Source organism: Pseudopipra pipra, chromosome Z (assembly GCF_036250125.1).
Source record: "Pseudopipra pipra isolate bDixPip1 chromosome Z, bDixPip1.hap1, whole genome shotgun sequence".
NCBI classification, from domain to species: Eukaryota; Metazoa; Chordata; class Aves; order Passeriformes; family Pipridae; genus Pseudopipra; species Pseudopipra pipra.
The window spans coordinates 46,267,468-46,285,208 of record NC_087581.1 but is presented as its reverse complement, the minus strand read 5'-3'; the positions used below and the strand labels follow the sequence as shown (position 1 = coordinate 46,285,208).

Below are 17,741 nucleotides of genomic sequence, written 5' to 3'. Positions count from 1 at the left end.
TCTTGTCATTATTATTACTTACAGAGTAAAACCCATAAATTTACATTAAAGAATCAATGCAAGGAGATAGGTCAGTGCTTCTTTAAAAAGTGCCTAAATAACACGGGTTCAAATTAGATAAGAGGTACCAGTGTATTATCTGCCTCAGTGATTCAACGATGAATGCAGCACTTGTGATTTCCAAGGAAGAAAACTTTTGCACTCCATGGGTAGACTCAAAACCTAAACTGAATTCCTACTGACCAAATTAACAGGGTTTTCAAAGTAGATTTTATCCTTTACCACCACAGGAGAACGATCATCTCCTCATTGCTTCTTTCCTTCATGACAATAATAGTCCACCATTATATTCAATATACAGTAGCTCAACCATCACTTGTCTTTTTTTACTGTCACACTCCTTCATTTTAAACCTGGCAAGTGACCTACTCGGTAGGTTAATTTTTCTTTTCATCAGGCACAATATACTCAATCCAGAAAACCTTACTGTCTTTGAAGAGACTGCTTCAGATTGATACATACACAAGTATAATTTGGTCTATACAACCCCCTATTGGCATTTCATATGTGTGAATGACTTTCAAGACCTGGAAAACATTCCCTTCATCACATGAATTTGAATCAGTTGAATATGACAGGTGAAAAGAATACCTCTTGCCTACTTAAGTCAGAGGTATCTACATCTTCTTACCAGTCAGAGAATAGTTATAAATGTGTATGTAACCATTCTTCATTTAAAATGAAAGACAGATACCTTAATGACAAATTTCCTATACTTTATCGAAAAAGTAATTTTAAGGGATTAATGCTACAATGCTGCAATCACTACTATTATTAAAATGTTACAAGAGAAAAATGCATAAATTTTATATTCTACCTCTAACACAGCTAAAAGTAGTATGATATTAAAAAGAAAAAAATAAAAATCAAACTTCTCTGGATTGGAGAAGTTGGACAGTTGGACAACAGTTGGACAATTGGACAGTTCAGATGTTTAAATCTTCAGTGCATTCTTGAGATTAAAATAGCACACCTTTATATAGAATCTTTTTCTACAGAACAAGGATACTCTGTGACTTAAATACTCAACCTTAGGCCACTAGGATGCATAGAGTTTCTCCTTTTTTTTTTAATCAAAACCAATTTTGTTCATGCAGCAATACCATTTTACTGAGCATTTTCAGGGCCACTCTTCTACAGGTATTCACACTTTTCTTCAACTCCTAATTTTATAGTTCTGCAAAGAATGTTCAGCATGAGCAGAATTTAAACTTTGAACTCAGCTCCATCAGGCAAAATGTTTTAACTGAACAAGCAATATTTAATGTGACAATAAAACACAGCATGCAAATAGTAGAGAGGGCTTAAAATATGAAACAAAAAATAACAAAATAGAAAGCAAGAACATCTAAACTAATTTTGTGTGATGCATATAAACACATTCTTGCTGAAACTACTGATTATTGACTCAGTGTTAAAAATGTGTGGGTCTAAAACTGAAGGAGTCTAAGTACATGAATGAGATAGGAAGGGAGCACAAGCTGGTTCCCTCCTCTTAGTCCTACTAACAGGAAATTAATAGAGCAGTAGGTAAAGTCTCTGTGAGGAGACTGCCAGTTAAAATGTACTGAGAGTGAATTGCTCCACTGGAAATGACAGATGCAGAAGAACCACTTAAATCACCAAATGGTTTTAGACAAAGAAGTTTGAAAAACAGAGCTTTTTAATTTTTATATATTTTAAATACAAATGTAAAGTTAAATACTATTTTAAAGATATTACTCTTTACTTTTGGATCTCAAATATTTTAAAATATAGTACAATCCTTTCCGTTCAATACTTTTGTTGGTTCAATTAAGTTAAATTTTATGCCCATTGATATATTTAAAGATTCAGAAGCTATCATAATATTTGTGTGCTTGAATGTTACAGAACTCCTAAGATTTCTATCTTGACTACTGGAACTTATAATATTAAAATATGTGCCATGATTTAGATGATAGAAAATTACTATTACCATTGTGATCAAAGGTAATTTTTCAGTGTGGGTGTATCAACTCCTGTGAATTTTTAGCTGTTACTGTTTAGGGGATTACTAATATAATGGGTATTCACTTTTTCCCCCCTGCATGATTCCACAATTCCTGTAGAGATATGCTACCTTAAAAATCATAGAATAGGATGTAATCATGGAATCATTTAGGTTGGAAAAGAACTTTAAACCCAAGTCCAAATGAAACCTGAAACTGCCAAGGCCACCACTAAACAATTAATGGAATTTTAATTAACCTTAATTTTCTTGACACTTTCTGTGTATACATGCCTTCAGGGAATAAACTGCTCTCTGACTCAAGCCCCCCAAAGTAAATGTATGACCAGAGAAAATTAAAAACAGCAATTCGAAAACAAACTGTAAACCAAATTATTTTTATTATTGTGTCAAAAGAATCTATAAACTACTTTTTAAAAAGCCACATTACTGAAGAGCTGCTGTAATTGAACTATAAGATCGAGATATACTGTGATCCTGAAAAAGTAATCATACGTGGTTTAAAGAACTGGAGAATGATTGAATTGTTACAGAGGAGACTATTTTCCCATAGATTTAGTGTTCTGCATATCTAGTGTTCTGCAAATTTTAATTTCATTTCATAAGTATTGCACAACATTGAGGACCCACTGCTTAAGTAAGAAATACACAATCAAAACCTGTGTTATAATCACTGAAGTTTAATTTGCAACACTTACAAAAAACAAAACAGAAAGTTTCTTTTGAAAAGTGTAGGTATTTCTAAAAAAAAAAACCAGACTGAAATAAATCATATTCCATCTTGTGAAATACAGTTCATTATACAAACTGACTAAAAAACTCTTGACCCAGACAAAGAACAGCAATCATGTCCATAGGTAAAAGCTTGATGATATTAAGATCAGAGGGTATGCTGAAATATAAGGAGCATAAAGCAGAACACTTTGTGTCAAAACAAATCAGTTACTAGAAGGAGACCATACAGTACCCCAGTTTAGACAAGGCTATTGCAAAATCAGTCCTGTCATGTGTAGATTATCATTATATATCTGTCAAGCTGGTAATGTGTGCACTGAATGAGCACTAAGTATTTCCTCCATAAATTTGAATTTTGATTGACTTCATATTGGCCACCAGCTCAGAAACAAGTATCACTAAGTTGGATCGGACATGACTCTCGAGTAACAACTATGAGATGAAGAAAGATTAAAGATCACATTACTCCAAAAATAGTTCTTAGATAAAGTGCCTTCATGCATTGGTGATTAGCAGAGTAAGTTAGGAATTTTTTCTCTTGAAATTCTGTACAAGGATTCATACACACTTAGATGTTTGTAATAAACTTTACCAGACAGTCTGTCAGAAGCACATGGTGTAGAAGCACGGACAGAGTTATACTGCTACAAAGCAATTACTCTTGCATACATATCAGAAAGCAAAGGAAGAAGCCAAAGAAGTGGTTTCGTAATAAAATTATATCTAGATGTCAAGGTTTGCTGATGCCAGCTGTTAAAATTCTATTACAAGTGCAACAATTAAACTGCTGAGAAGCAATTACCACAGCAGGGGAGGGAAATACCACCAGATTTGGGGTCAGAGATATAAAATAAAAAATCACCACTTCTTTAGTTAGAATAGAGATTTCTTATTCCCACTCAGTTAATGAATAAAAATTATCCATCTGGTTGTTCTGTTTTCAACACAATCACCTAACATGCAGAGGTACTTTTCACATTCGCGCAGCTCTTCACACTTAAAGGAGAAGTGAAGTAAAAATTAACCAGGAATATGCTCCTGAGAGACAAGGATGTGAGGAGGAAAGGAAGAGAGTAAACATGAAAAAAAAATCATACAGGGAAAGCTAAGCAAATAATAAAACAAGTGAGAAAAAAGATAAAACAAGAAAGCAGTGGGTAGGGATGTGCTGAAAATAGAAGACAAACTAGAACACTACACGCAGTAGATGTTTTTCCCTCCTTCAGAGAAATAAAGTTGACAAATGCTGGACTAATTTTTCTGATGTCATAGTACAAATCACTCAGATCTTCTGTGACAATGTTTCACACATTAGAGCTACGAAGACAAATGAAACATTCAGGTCATCAGAACAAACCACTGGTTTCAACTGTGAGTCTAACTGTGAACTGCATATACACATACACACACTCCTCCTTCCCCTTTCTTCCTGTGTATGTACATGCAAGTGCCTCTCACCTTACCCAGTAATTATTATTTCTTTTGGGTGCATTTCTTGTATCTAATAACAACTTCAAGAAAAAAAGGCACCGATGTGGTGACATGGTCTTGCTCAAAAAGCAAATTTTTTGGACTGTCATTGTGTTCAGTAGAAAAATAATGAAAATAAACCCTGAATGTTTCTTCTTTTTCTAAAATATACAACATTTTCACTACCATTCCCTACAATTAGCTATTAAAAAAGCTCTGCAATGCAGCAGCACTGTAATTTAGAATTTTCAAGTGCTAGTATTTTTAAAGACAGCTAACATTACTGGGGGGAAAATACAGTCATAATAAACCACTCCATTTTTATACATGCATCAGCCTCAAAGCAATTTCACAAGCAAGGCCATTGCTGTTATCTCCAGCTTGCACACAGGAAGCAGGACAGAAAGGAACTGGCTCAGCACAGCCTTACGGGACACACTTGTAGGCCATACAAAACAAAGAACAGATTCCACACTGTCTAGGAACATGGGACTGGAATTATTACTGAACAGTTACGAAGTATAAGTTAAGTACTCAACACAAAGCTAACCACATGAAATACATGATGGTTAGAACAAAAAATGATGTCATCAACAGATAAATTCTGGAAAAGACAGATGCACCAGTTAAAGATCATGTTGCTGTTTCCTACAGGCCCTACTAAAAAGCCTGTCCCCATCTTTATTATAAGTCCCTTTTAAGTAGAAAGATTGCAAGAAGGCTCTCTTGAGCCTTTTCTTGTCCAGATTAAACAGTCCCTAACTTTCAGTGTTATCACATCACTGTCTTTGCAGTATTCATAGCCTACAGAAAGTTGTACAGATACAGCCTGAGGGAAGGAAACTGGAATCCCCACATCTCAAGTCCCAATGTGCACTAAAATTACATTCCAAGAGTATAACCAGCCTCCTAAATATTTACTAAAGGACTACATTCAACAGTGTCACTCCCACGTAAATCAGGATTTCTAATACTTTATTATTATTAAACATAAGAAAAGGAAAAATACATGTTAATAAGAAAAATAAAGATCTTTATTTTTATCTAATAAATGGGATTATAAAGTTACTTTGTTGAAAGCTAAGACATCTATTAAATACTCAATAAATCTAGGCCAGAATAATCCAGTAACCAAAGCATGTAGCTGAAAAGTGATCTGTGGAAATTTCCAATAAAGCTACTACATAAGACTACACACCCTGTCTTATGTTAAATTATATTTCTAAGAAATATAATATAGCATAAACCTTATATTTATGCTGTATATATAAATATAACCTATAGTTATACACAGATAGTTTTCATATGACATGAAAATAATAGCATAATTTCTTTCTCCCACTAATATATACCCCTTTTACACATCACTTCAGTCCACAGAGTCCTTTCCCAATGGTGTCCTTTGAGGTCCTATAACTTTACCATGCAAATTAATTTCTCTGCTTTATTTCTTTTTGGATATGTTCCAAAATGTTTTCAATTCTTCTGTATCTTCAGCTACTAAGTAGCCCTAAAATGATAAAAGTATTTTACAGACATGTTGAATGCTTCTGTATAACAATAGGACAGCTGCACAGCTGCATCAAAAAAACCTTTATTTTCTTCAGGCATATTCTGTTTTTCATTTAATATATTCTCTACTTGGCACCTCAAGATCTCTTCAACCATTTTTATGTTTGCATGATCCCTAAATTTACTTTCACTTACAAATTTTAATTAGTATGGTGTTTGTCCACCTCATCCAAGGCATCCATTTTACTGAACAGTTCCGTTATTTTCTGCAGATTCACTCATGTTAGCTCTCCCAGACATAATTCGTCTTATGTGTATAAGTCAAACTATCTATGTTAAAATATGAAGATGAATATATACATACAATGTATGTACACTGTTGCAGTAAGGGGTTTGTCCAAATCTCTTGCAATTAGAATTTTGCACTTTGATTATGGAATTCTGTTTTGTTTGCAATGGAATCTGTTGTAATTAGGCATTTTACTTCTGAGAAAATGTATAACACTTTGATTATATTTTTGATACAGTGTTTTTACACAGTGAAATCTGAATGTGACTGCTCAAATAATTCAAAGTTCATTTACTGAGTCATGTTTCTATCCATGTCAGTGTTATAAATCATACAAATAAACTTATCCTGACTGATACATATGACTTGGCTACAGTCAAACGCACTAATGACTAGCTAAAAGCAGTTATGATACTCACATTGGTAAGGTGAATGACTCCTTTTGATGTAACAGAGCAACCCATGAAACCAACATACTGCAGCTCTGGACAATGTTCAGCAAAAGCTTTCACTGACTGATCTGTCACCTGCAGAAAAGATAAACAGGCAACAGTTAAATAGGTGATATAAGCACATACTTTACACAGTTTAAGCAATTTCTAGTTGCAAGCTGCTCATTAATACTTTTATTATTATTACCACTGCTTTTATTTATGTCAAGTGTTTTAGAGAAAACATTGTATATGCATAGGCATGGATATACGTGCATGAAAATCACGAAGAAAGATTTTTGGCAGAGGGGGATCATCTTCCTAGAGGAGGAAAAGAAGCACAAGACAAGAGAAGATGGATGGCCACAAAGTCAAGTATTACTGTCATCCTGTTTAAGTGCAAACAAACCAAGAGAGCATTCTATCCACTATTCTCATAAACTACATACAAACATGCAAATACTAATGAATTTGTTATTGCCATCCTTACACTCATGCTATACCCATCATTGACTATGAAGAACTTGAATTGTGTGCTATCTTAAGTTTATATTCCTTTTTTTAGCATTTTTGCTAAAATTAAGCGAGTGATGATTTTAACTTAAAGGTAATATTACATCTGTTTCTCACATCAGGCTTGGTAATCTCACAGTAATATACCACTTTGCAAGTTATCGGCTGAATGGAGATGTTACCCAGTTTATTATTGAGATTTTGTTTATTTATACAATTACTTGTTATTTATAACTGTCTGTGAAATTTAATAATATAAATTAAATATAAACCACAATCCATTGTAAAAATGTAGTGCTTTGTAAGTAGACTAAATATTCAAAAGGACAACATATTGTGAATTTTGGGAAGAATGTAATATTGGCATGGTTACACTTAAGACACCTTAACCGAAAAGCAAAACAAGTTTAGAAATACCTAGTCCAAAACTGAGCCTCAGGTGAATACACAGAGGAACATTATTCCTGCTGTGCTGTGGATCACCATTAGCCACAGTACCAACCGGCCCAACAAGCCACTTGACTGCATACTGGCAGCATCTGTTGACCTTGGTGAGGACTCTGGCAAAACAAATTTTGAAAAGGCAGCCTGGAGATATGGGTTTACAGATAAAACACCACATCAGAGCTGTATTGGGTTTGGGGTTACTGAATATTGTTATAGAACTAGTGCAGTTTTCTCAGAGCAAAAACTTCTCACTGAGCAAAGATTCTCATTGTGGTATATCTGCCAAATAAAGCACAAGCCTTCTAGGACTGTGTATTTAGAACCCAATTAAAATGAGAACAGGTCAAAATGAAGGGGGGGTTAGGGGTCAGCTAAACAGATTCAATCACAAATTGGGTACTGATTATGTGGTATCTGCACAGCCCCATGTCCCAGGTCCACCTACTTGAACAAAAACAAACCAGTGTATTTCGAAATTTCTTTGATTTTATCTAACACAATCATTCATTTCTGGTTTTACACATTCCTCTTAACTGAGGACAGCCACACAAACTATTTAGGTCTTTTAAGATACTGATTGCCAAAAGCCTTTGACAAATACTATCGCAAGTCAAAGACTTACAGATTTGCACTATTTAGCATGCTCTCAGAACCAAACCAGGTGGAAAAGAAAGTTTATCTCCTCTCTAGAAGATAAACTAAACCCTCTGATACAGCTAATGATCTAAGAGAAGGACCCTGTTACAATCTTAACCTACACTCTCTACAGAAGATTAAAGTGTGACTCTCTGCTGCAGACAAGTTTGCCCTAGCTAGCAAGAAAATGTAGCAATGAAAAACCAATACCACAAATGTCTAATACAACAAATTCATTAGAGAGCTTCCAACTTTTACATACAAACAATTTCTTACTTATAGCTAACATTCAGGTGCATAAAGACATTGAAAAAATAACATTTTGAATGCAAATAATAAAACAAGTATGTCTTAAAATCTCTTCATAATATGGAAATTTCTGTACTCTAAACAAAATCTGTGGGAAAATAATTTTGATAAAAATTAGTAGCAGTAGATTATGACAATATATATTAAATAGTTTACAGATTAGCAGTGAACCTTTTCAGTGCTTGTTAGGTATGCACTATCTATTTAATCAGACAAAAGATCCTTCATTACCTCTGTATGCCATGCAAGCCTCATGATTTTCCAAGCAAAAGCAGTGTGACACTACCTAAATATGCTTTAAAATTACTGTAGTAGAAATCACCACTTTAAACACTCATTTTGCTACCGAAAACAACAATTTGTTCTTAAATCTTGACTTATGAACAAAATAGCAGTGTTGCTGTCTTTAAGCCCAGTTCACTAACAGATCCTGTCCATTGCCGTCAGACAACAAAACTCCACTACCTGCAGAAGCTGACCTCAACTTTTATTGGGAAACACTGTAGAAATTTTCTCAATCAACATTGTAACCTCCTGTCAGCATTCTTTACTACACCAGTATCTAGGAATACATCACTTCTTTTTTGGACCCTATGTCATCTATAGCAATTGATTTTTTTAATCACATGATTCCCAGCCAGACAGCCTGTAATGAAGGCCACTTGATAGTCTGCTTGGTTAGCCTCTTTTAACATGACTGCACTGTCCTATAATTGTAGTAGTTGGAAAGGAATATATGTATATATATTTCTATATATATACACATATACACACACACACTTGCTATTTCACTACAATGGCTTCTCATAAGACAAATATGAGACACTATGGACAGAAATATCAGATCAAAATACCTGTAATACAAATATCAGATCAAAATACCTGTAATCCAAATGAAGGTTAAAAACTAAAATTTATATTAGGTCTTTCTGTTCTTCTTTTTGCAGAGGTTGGGAAAAGTAAGAATATGTAGTCATTTGGAATTTATTTATAAATGTAAGTGTAGCATTATAGTCTAGTAAAATTGTCTAGTCTTCAGTTAGACTAACTGAAGATGGATAACTGAATCCTACCTGTCCTTATTTATATAAGGCTCAAAAACATAACAATACAAAGTTTGCATGCGGAAGCATCTCTTTTTTTTCCCATATGATCTATTTGTATCAAGGAGAAAAAAATTAGGAAAGTTTCTGCCAGACCTGAAAGGGTGATTAGATATTGGAATGGGCTGCCTAGGGGAGTGGTGGAGTCACCAACCCCGGAGTGGTGGAGTCACTGTCCCTGAAGGTACTTAAGGGAAGATGGTGTGGCAGTTGGTGCCATTGTCTAGTTGTCAGCATGGCGATGTTTTGTCAAAGATTGGACTCCGTGATTTCAGAGGTCTTTTCCAACCTAATTGATTCTGTGATTCAGTGAACCAGAAGCAACAAAGTTTAACTTCAAACTCAAGAAAGTTTCTAAGACTGAAAACAACTATTTTTCTGCTTAACTAGTCTGTTTCCTATTTCATCATCTGCATTGTCTAGCATAGATGGTTTACACACAGACTTGAACTTTCATATTTAAACTCAAACATGCAAGCTAGGTCACTATTCCTACCATCAGTAGGAGCCAGAAATCGTATCCCTCTTATTGTATGAATGTGTTTGACACACCCAAGAGATGGTCTATTCTGCAGAATTATAGAAAAATAAGTGACTGACAAAAAAAATGCATGGAAAATTAGCAGTGATGTGCGTGCAATGATTATGCATTTTAACACTTCCTCATATAATGCAGTATGTAATTGTATGTTACATTTTCTTCTTCACTACTCAGAAGATAGAACAGGTGCATTAAACATATTATAAATATGGCTTCTGTAAACTAACAAATTTTTAAACAACTGTATCCTGGTGTACTGTACAAGCAAATTAGACTAGCATAATCTAAAGCCAGATTACCACAGAAAATATACTGCAGTTCTACGGAAATGACCCTTGGTCAACAAAGACACAGAAATTCACACACAATTCTTTTACAGATGCCAGTAGTGTTCTTCCAAGAACCTTTAGTAATTGGATTGTCTAGTTGACCTTCATTGACTTTCATTCATCCTGTCTTGCTTCATGTTAGTCTTGCTTTGAAAAAGTAATGTAGGATGATGAGGACAGATTTATAAGTTATGCACTAAAGCATTGTGAATGGGAAATACACTGGTCTGGAACTAATGGGACAGATTTTGCTCCTATCAAAAAGATCTATGATAAGTGAGATATGGTTTAATAATTTTCATCTATTGCAGCCTATTATATATGAATTCCAATTCTGCATTGTTTTACAGGAATTCAATATTTTGTCTCCTCTGAATTAGATTCTATAAGTATTAGTTTATTTTACATTCTATTCAATAAATGAAAGTGCAAAAAAAGGAAAAAGCAGAGATGATGATTCAAGAAGAAAGTCTGAGGTACAACAATACAAGCACAACAATACAAAATTCCAATTAAAAAGCCTCACAATTAATAAAAACTCACAGAAGCTCAAACAGAAATAGCTGAAAAAGAGATAGGAATATAAATAGCAACTGGCACAGAATGAATACCGTGTTCTCTAATTTGAACAAGAGCACTGCACTCTAAGTAGCTCTTAATATGCAATTTTTCCATGCAATATACATAAATAAAAGTTCGAAAAATATGTAAAATATTCCTCAGAACAATACATTCTGCTAGAATAAAGTATGTTCTCATGTAAGTAGAGAGTCAGTCTGCCATGAATGTAACATGCAATTATTCACTGCAGAAGTCAACACTAAGGGTAGAAGAAACCCCTTTTCTCCCAATTACTTACTCCATAAATCTTTATCTGTGTTGGTCAGACACCATCTTAAGAAAACCTTTTTTGGGGCAGAACTGGAAGAAGGGAAGAGCTGAGGAGAGCTTAATAAAATTCAGTTTTATGTTTGAAAAGAGGTACGTTTACAGAAAGCTCATCTGCTAATTCAGTCCTAGAATTTCTTGCCCCACTTGTGCTTTATAATCTACTGCAGATTAAGGCCCAGAAATCTGCCCTTGTATGAAGCACATGGCTACACTCTTCAACATGTGTTTAATGCATCACATACTAAATATGCATTTTCCCTCACCTGTGTTCCCTGGAATTCTTGCATGCCACAGCCTCCCATAAAGTGCAGTTAGGCTAAACTCAGGCAGTTTTCATTTAATTGCTTTTTAGCAAGACTTCTGAAACTAAATTCACAAGGATTTAATACATACGAAAAACGAAACACGGAGTCAAGATTGCTCATACACAGAAATATCTATCTACTATAAAACAAGCAGTCAGGCTACCACTGCTCTATCAGCAACAAAACCATTATCATTGAATAAGAATTTTTTAAAAAACATAGTAATAATTTTTAATGAAAATGCTTGACGACAGGTGTGTGCTTACACAGGTTTTCCCTGCTTAGCTTAAAATTTGCCTTGCTACCCCTACAATAAAATGATCAGATGATCCCTCTGCCACACAGGGAAAGATGACATTGTCTCTCTTTTGACTAACACTTTTAAAATTACTTCTTAACAGAGGGTCAAAAAAAGATCACAATATTAGATTAGAATACTATTACATTTTACACTGTTAAACTAGAATATATACTTAAAAACATACCTTCCTAGTCCAATGAGTAAGAAATTGTGAGCAAATTGTGTTACAATTTAACTGTATTTAGATTCAAACACAAATTCAATTTCATTTTTAAATTAATTTCCATAAGAGTCTACAATACTCAGAGTATTTACTTACAGATTTAAACCTAAGGTTCCATCAAACACACCAAGGCCACTCATTAGCATCTGTTCCTAACCTTATTCTAATAATATAATTTATTAGGAATATATTGTATTATTAGATTGACCAGGAATACAAAACCAACTAATTTTAAATTACTTGGGAATTCAGCACAAACATATCTTACAAACACACTCAAATAAAGATTGCTCATATATAAATACAGGATTCTTTTGCTCTACCTCCCCCAGAAAACAAAAGGCAGAAAAGGTGAAAAATGAAGTTTATGTTTAAAAGATTTATTTCAAACTTGAACTGGAACAGACTTTTCCTATTCAATAAGAGTGATACATTGCTTGCTTTCCACAAGCATCAACTTAAATTATATTTGTCATAAAGCTGTGACAAAGTAATTATTATTGGCAAAGATGCATTTAATTCATGACCCCATATTGCAATTACAGAACACTGACAAAAATAAGGCACGGATAATCTGTCATCATACTAAGTCCTAAGGACGCCCAAATTTCATTAGTGAACAGTGCAAGGCAAAGCTCATCTCAACTAACTGCCATTGGATAAACAGTATATTTCTTCACATTCAGTTAGTGTAACCATTTGATTAATCAGAACGGAAATTCAACAACTGCCAGCTTTAATGTGCAGTAGTACTACTGATTTCTATGAGCACCCAAAAGAAAAATATAAATATTTCTATTCCTTCGCCTTTGAAGGAAACATTCTAACTGAAAAGGAAATTATCTCCCCACTTTTTAATATATAGTTTTGGTTAGATCTTCAATTTTTTCACAATCTTGGTTTAAACGCTTTGAATGGTTTCTTTTCATTATAAAAAAATCTTTATACAAAACAAATGTGCAGTCTTTCATACAATAAAACACTGCTGCTTACCAATGCCTGTAAAATGTGTTTCATTATTAACTGAAAGGGATGAATTAATTAACCAACATAAGTGACTTTTTACAAACAAAGAAAATGAAAATTCTACAGTATTTTAAGATCAACTTTTTTATTTCAGAAACCTGTTTCTTGAAATGTATCTCACCATTTAAGCTGAAATGTAAATGTGAAATACTGAAGCAGAGCCTGTATTATAAAGGTAAACCTTTCAATAAGAGCCATTTAATCAGAATCAACAATTCACAGCACAAAAAACCAAAACAATAATTAAAGCATGGACTCAGAAGAGGCTCTTCACAACACTGTGCTACCCCAGCCTCACTTCTGAGAGGAAGAAAAGAGGGAAGAGGATTGAATTGATATCCTTTCCTTCACCCTTATGCATCAGTTTGGGAGTTAGAACCACTATCTGCCCATGATACAAGAGGGAAAGATAAACAAGAGTGTATCGACATTATGGCAACATCAACGACTTTAAAATACCATAAGTATGAAAACAACCCTAACAATTTTGCAGTATGGTCAGTTCAGTACCCAAGGGAATAATAATTTGATCAGGTACCCTCTTAGAATGCATGTGAATTTACACAGTTTCTCCCTCATCTTTAAGAGGACTAAATAACTGGCTATAAAGAACAGTGTTCCTGTTTTACCCTGATAGTACCGAAACCCTATGCAAAGTCTTCCTAATTACTCAAACATAATTGTTAAGATACAGAACTCTAAGTACCTCAGTCAAAGGCAGTACAAAGTATTCCTTCCATTTCTGTGTCACTGAGTATCGGTGCTTAATCTTATTCTCTTTTTGTTAATGATGACAGAGTCCACAAAAGATGAGTTGTTCTTCCTATTTTGATCTATTTTATCTTCCAAATTAATTAATACTAAACAAAACAACACACTTGGAACATATTTAGTTTGGAATAATAAATATCTATAGACATCCACTATCTTTGAACTGGTTTAAATATTTGGGTTAGAAAACAAATCTCAGTTCTCAATATAAATTATCTGATTCCCAATATCTTACAATTTTATAAAGTACAGTTTACGTGCACTTATACTGAACAACACTATCAGCTCACCCTAATTTATTTTTTGCAAAATGCAAATAAAATTGTAAAGACAATTCCTCAGCTCATAAAATATTGCCCTCCCACCAAAAGTCAAAATTTATTATTAAAATGCATTTACTCTGGACTGGCAAAATACTGCTTTTAAAAGAAAACATCTTTCACCAAACAGCATGTATACACAACCTGATAGCCATCAAAATGTCAGGAAAATTAAAAGAAAAAATTAAAATAAAAAAGAGAGTACTATTGTATTATAAATTTTGTAATGAGAGCCACACATCAGGAATACTGTATATCCTCTAAAGGCTATAAGAAAACTAAGTGTTTCTTAGCATATTTTTTTTAAGCAGAAGAATGCATAATAATTTCTAAAAATTAAAAATATTATCCTGACCCTCTTTTCTTATTTGTAATACTGAATCAAAAAGACTAATGTGTCCACATGCAAAGATATATATATCAAGTATTTTCATTTAGTATCATTGTGAATACAAAGGAAGAAAAAAATTCTATGTGACTGTAAAACAGGTCCATAGTTTACTGGTCTAGACACTTAAAATTTGCTCCTAATGTAAGAAGTATATGAATCAAATATTCACTCTCTGTGGGACAGAAGATGACTTTGTATTATTTTCACTTTTAATGCCCCCAGAGCTATATGAGTATATTTCCTATTCTGTATTATGAGTAGAAAAAACAACACAAAGCCCTAGTTTATTCGACAGCTTTATTGTTCACGAGAAGAGATCTCATTTCCATTTAAAATCTTTTTTAAAGAAATTAACTTTTATTTTCCCTTCATGCACGCAATTTAATCTTATACATTCCCATTAAATTAATATACTCTGGTACATTTATCTGTTTACCACAACTTCAAGGCTTTTAAAGGGGCTGGAAGATGATTTTACAGTACACATTCACATAACAACTGCTTTGTGCTCATACTGTTTCCCCTCTAAAACAGCCCCAGAAGAGCAAGGTTAATGTTCAGAAATACTGGAGGTCTTTGACATACAAACTATTAAACACTGTTAAGTCTACTTCCTTTTGCTTTACCCCAAGAATATCGTCATTTTCACACATAAAAGCATTGTTTCATTTTCTCATTAATCTGATTACCTTGTGAAGGCCTTCTAGATACTCAAATAAATTCTTTAATTTCTTTGGTCAAGAATCTGACAAATCCATGTTCCTTTCATTAAAAACACCACCACAACCGTAAAAAACCTTCTGTTGTCACATCTCTCTCATGGACAAAACTAATCTATCATTGCCTTAATGTTTTTATTTCAGGTAAACAATTTAAATACCAACTTAGACAACACTCTTACTGCTATCATACAATACCAACTCAGAACCAATTTTTTCTGAGATTTTCACACATTAAAAGCTTTTGCACATTAACAAAAATATAGTCACTCCATCACAAAAGGACACTTGGTTGGTTATTTTAAAATAATGTGAGCATTTTCTCTTATAAAATTATGACACTTTGAACATTCAGTAGAACTAGAAAATTACACAATTCCTGTTCAAGTCTCATGGATATCACATAACTTTAATGAGTGTGGAAACTCTTGTAGCAGTTGAAGATGTAGCGTAATGTATACACATAATAAACGTATGGTGACATAGACACAATACAATCTATACCATAAACCCCAGTGAAGGTATCTTAGCAATACCATCTGTTCTTCAAGCAACTACACTTTCTTCAGGTTTCATACTGGCAATACATAAATCTACACAACAGAAATACAGTATGATATTGTCGTGGTTTGAGACTTCCAAAATCCAATTCCTGAGTCCAAGTCCCCCTTCCACATCTCAACCCAGTGTGAGATGGGTTTTTCAGACACAACACAAGACTCAATATGGGGGGGAAGGGAATTATATTACAATCACTATATAAATAAATATCATAATACAGTATATACATAATCTTAACTATCCCTCCTATGATAAATCAGTATTTACTGATCAATCTCTTCTCCCTCCAATAAAAGTCCACTAGGGAAAAGGAAAGATCCTTTCCACTCTCAGGGCAGCGGTGTCTCTCTTCTTCCATGCAGCAGCTGCAGCTGGATTGTTGTAGCTGGATTTCTTTCCAATACACACAAGGGGGCTCCTCTCCCCCTCTCGGCCCTTGGACTCCAAACAAAGGTCTCGCCCGTGGGCTGCCAGCAGGGACAAAACTCGCTTCACCACGGTCATATCGCAAAGTGCAGGGGCATCTTCGTGAAAGTCCCTTCCTCGGGGGATTTACCTCTAAGTCAGAACATCTCGGGCAGCTTTTAGTTGAAAGTCTTTGCCTCAAGAGTTCTACCAGAGCTCCTGTGCTCTGTCTCAGCTGCCAGCTTGGCGGCAGCAGCCGCGGGGGAGGGGAGAGGGCCAAGGTCACGCCCTCCACATTCCGTCTGGCCATCCCGGTCCAGCTCCAGGACGTTTTTGAGCTTCTTAGCTCCTCTCTCCGATGCTGCATGTTGTATTTTAGACTTCCGTCCAGTAGGAGTCCACCACCCCTCCTCTCTAGGAGGGGTTTCCCAAGGGTTTTGGGGGGTCTGGTTCAGTTCTTACCCCAAAACTCTGTGTAGAGCTTAGTCCTGCTCTGTCTCTCTCTTCATTAGACATCTCTGTGTCTTCTTGCTTGGCTGCAAGCTGCCTCTGCTGCTTTTCTTATCTCTTGGCTTTCAGCCACAGTCTCTCCGTTCACTGCTGTCTCTGCTGCTGCTCACAGTGGAGAAACTTCCCCCAGCTCTTAGATACAGATACCTGGCCCAGTCTAACACTGTTCCAAGTTTCTGCAGCCCCCCCCAGCTGGGGCTGGGGGGACCCAGCCCCCAACGGGGCTCCAGACCCCTCTTTCTCTCTCCTCTAAAATGAGATAATTTCCTATATATTGTAGTAAATACAAGTTAACATAAAGACAGAATAACTATGACTACAACTGCATAGGTAAAAGAAAGTAATTTCATAATTAAAGTGTTTTTTCTATACTTCAATGACTTGACTACACAAGGAGAAAATGGAGAAGGTATTTTAGGAAAAAATACCAAGTTACTCTATGTAATACCTAAAAAACTGCATTCTACAGCTAAGCTCACAAAACAAAAATACCAGTCATTTAATGGACATTACCATTCACAAGAGCTTCTTAAAATAGTTATACCTTGCTCTAAAAACATATTAGCCTTCCTGGGTAACACACTTACTATGCAATATAAGCCCTTATTTTTAAAACAAATAAGACAATAAAACACAGAATGTCACTCAAATTTCAGATACAAATGAGGTCACTGGCTGAAGTTATTTCAGTGCATCTCAAGGGAGGACAGAGAATTTATGAAAATGTAACCAGCCTTGCAGATTTCCTTTTTGTAAGGTGTTAAAATCACATTCTGCCTATGAGAAGCCCTTCTAAAAAGAAAAAAAAATTATACGTGCAGGAAAATAACGTTTCTTGTAATACAGGTTAATGGACATGGTATTCTATCTATCTTAATTACTGGCTAACAGACAAGTTATTAGGCATTCAGTAGTCATGTTTATTCATCCTGCTTTGAGTACTAGAAGTCTTC

At 34.7% G+C, this 17,741-nt stretch overlaps 1 protein-coding gene across 4 annotated transcripts in view; it reads right to left on the bottom strand.

Moving 5' to 3' along the window:
* The window catches only part of FBXL17 (F-box and leucine rich repeat protein 17), a 289,546-nt gene that overhangs the window by 194,710 nt on the left and 77,095 nt on the right, over positions 1-17,741 (bottom strand). For all 4 annotated transcript variants that reach the window (XM_064641029.1, XM_064641030.1, XM_064641028.1 and 1 more), the window contains exon 5: positions 6,476-6,583. In XM_064641029.1, the coding sequence (XP_064497099.1) occupies positions 6,476-6,583 (108 nt within the window). The remainder of the gene's footprint in view (positions 1-6,475; positions 6,584-17,741) is intronic.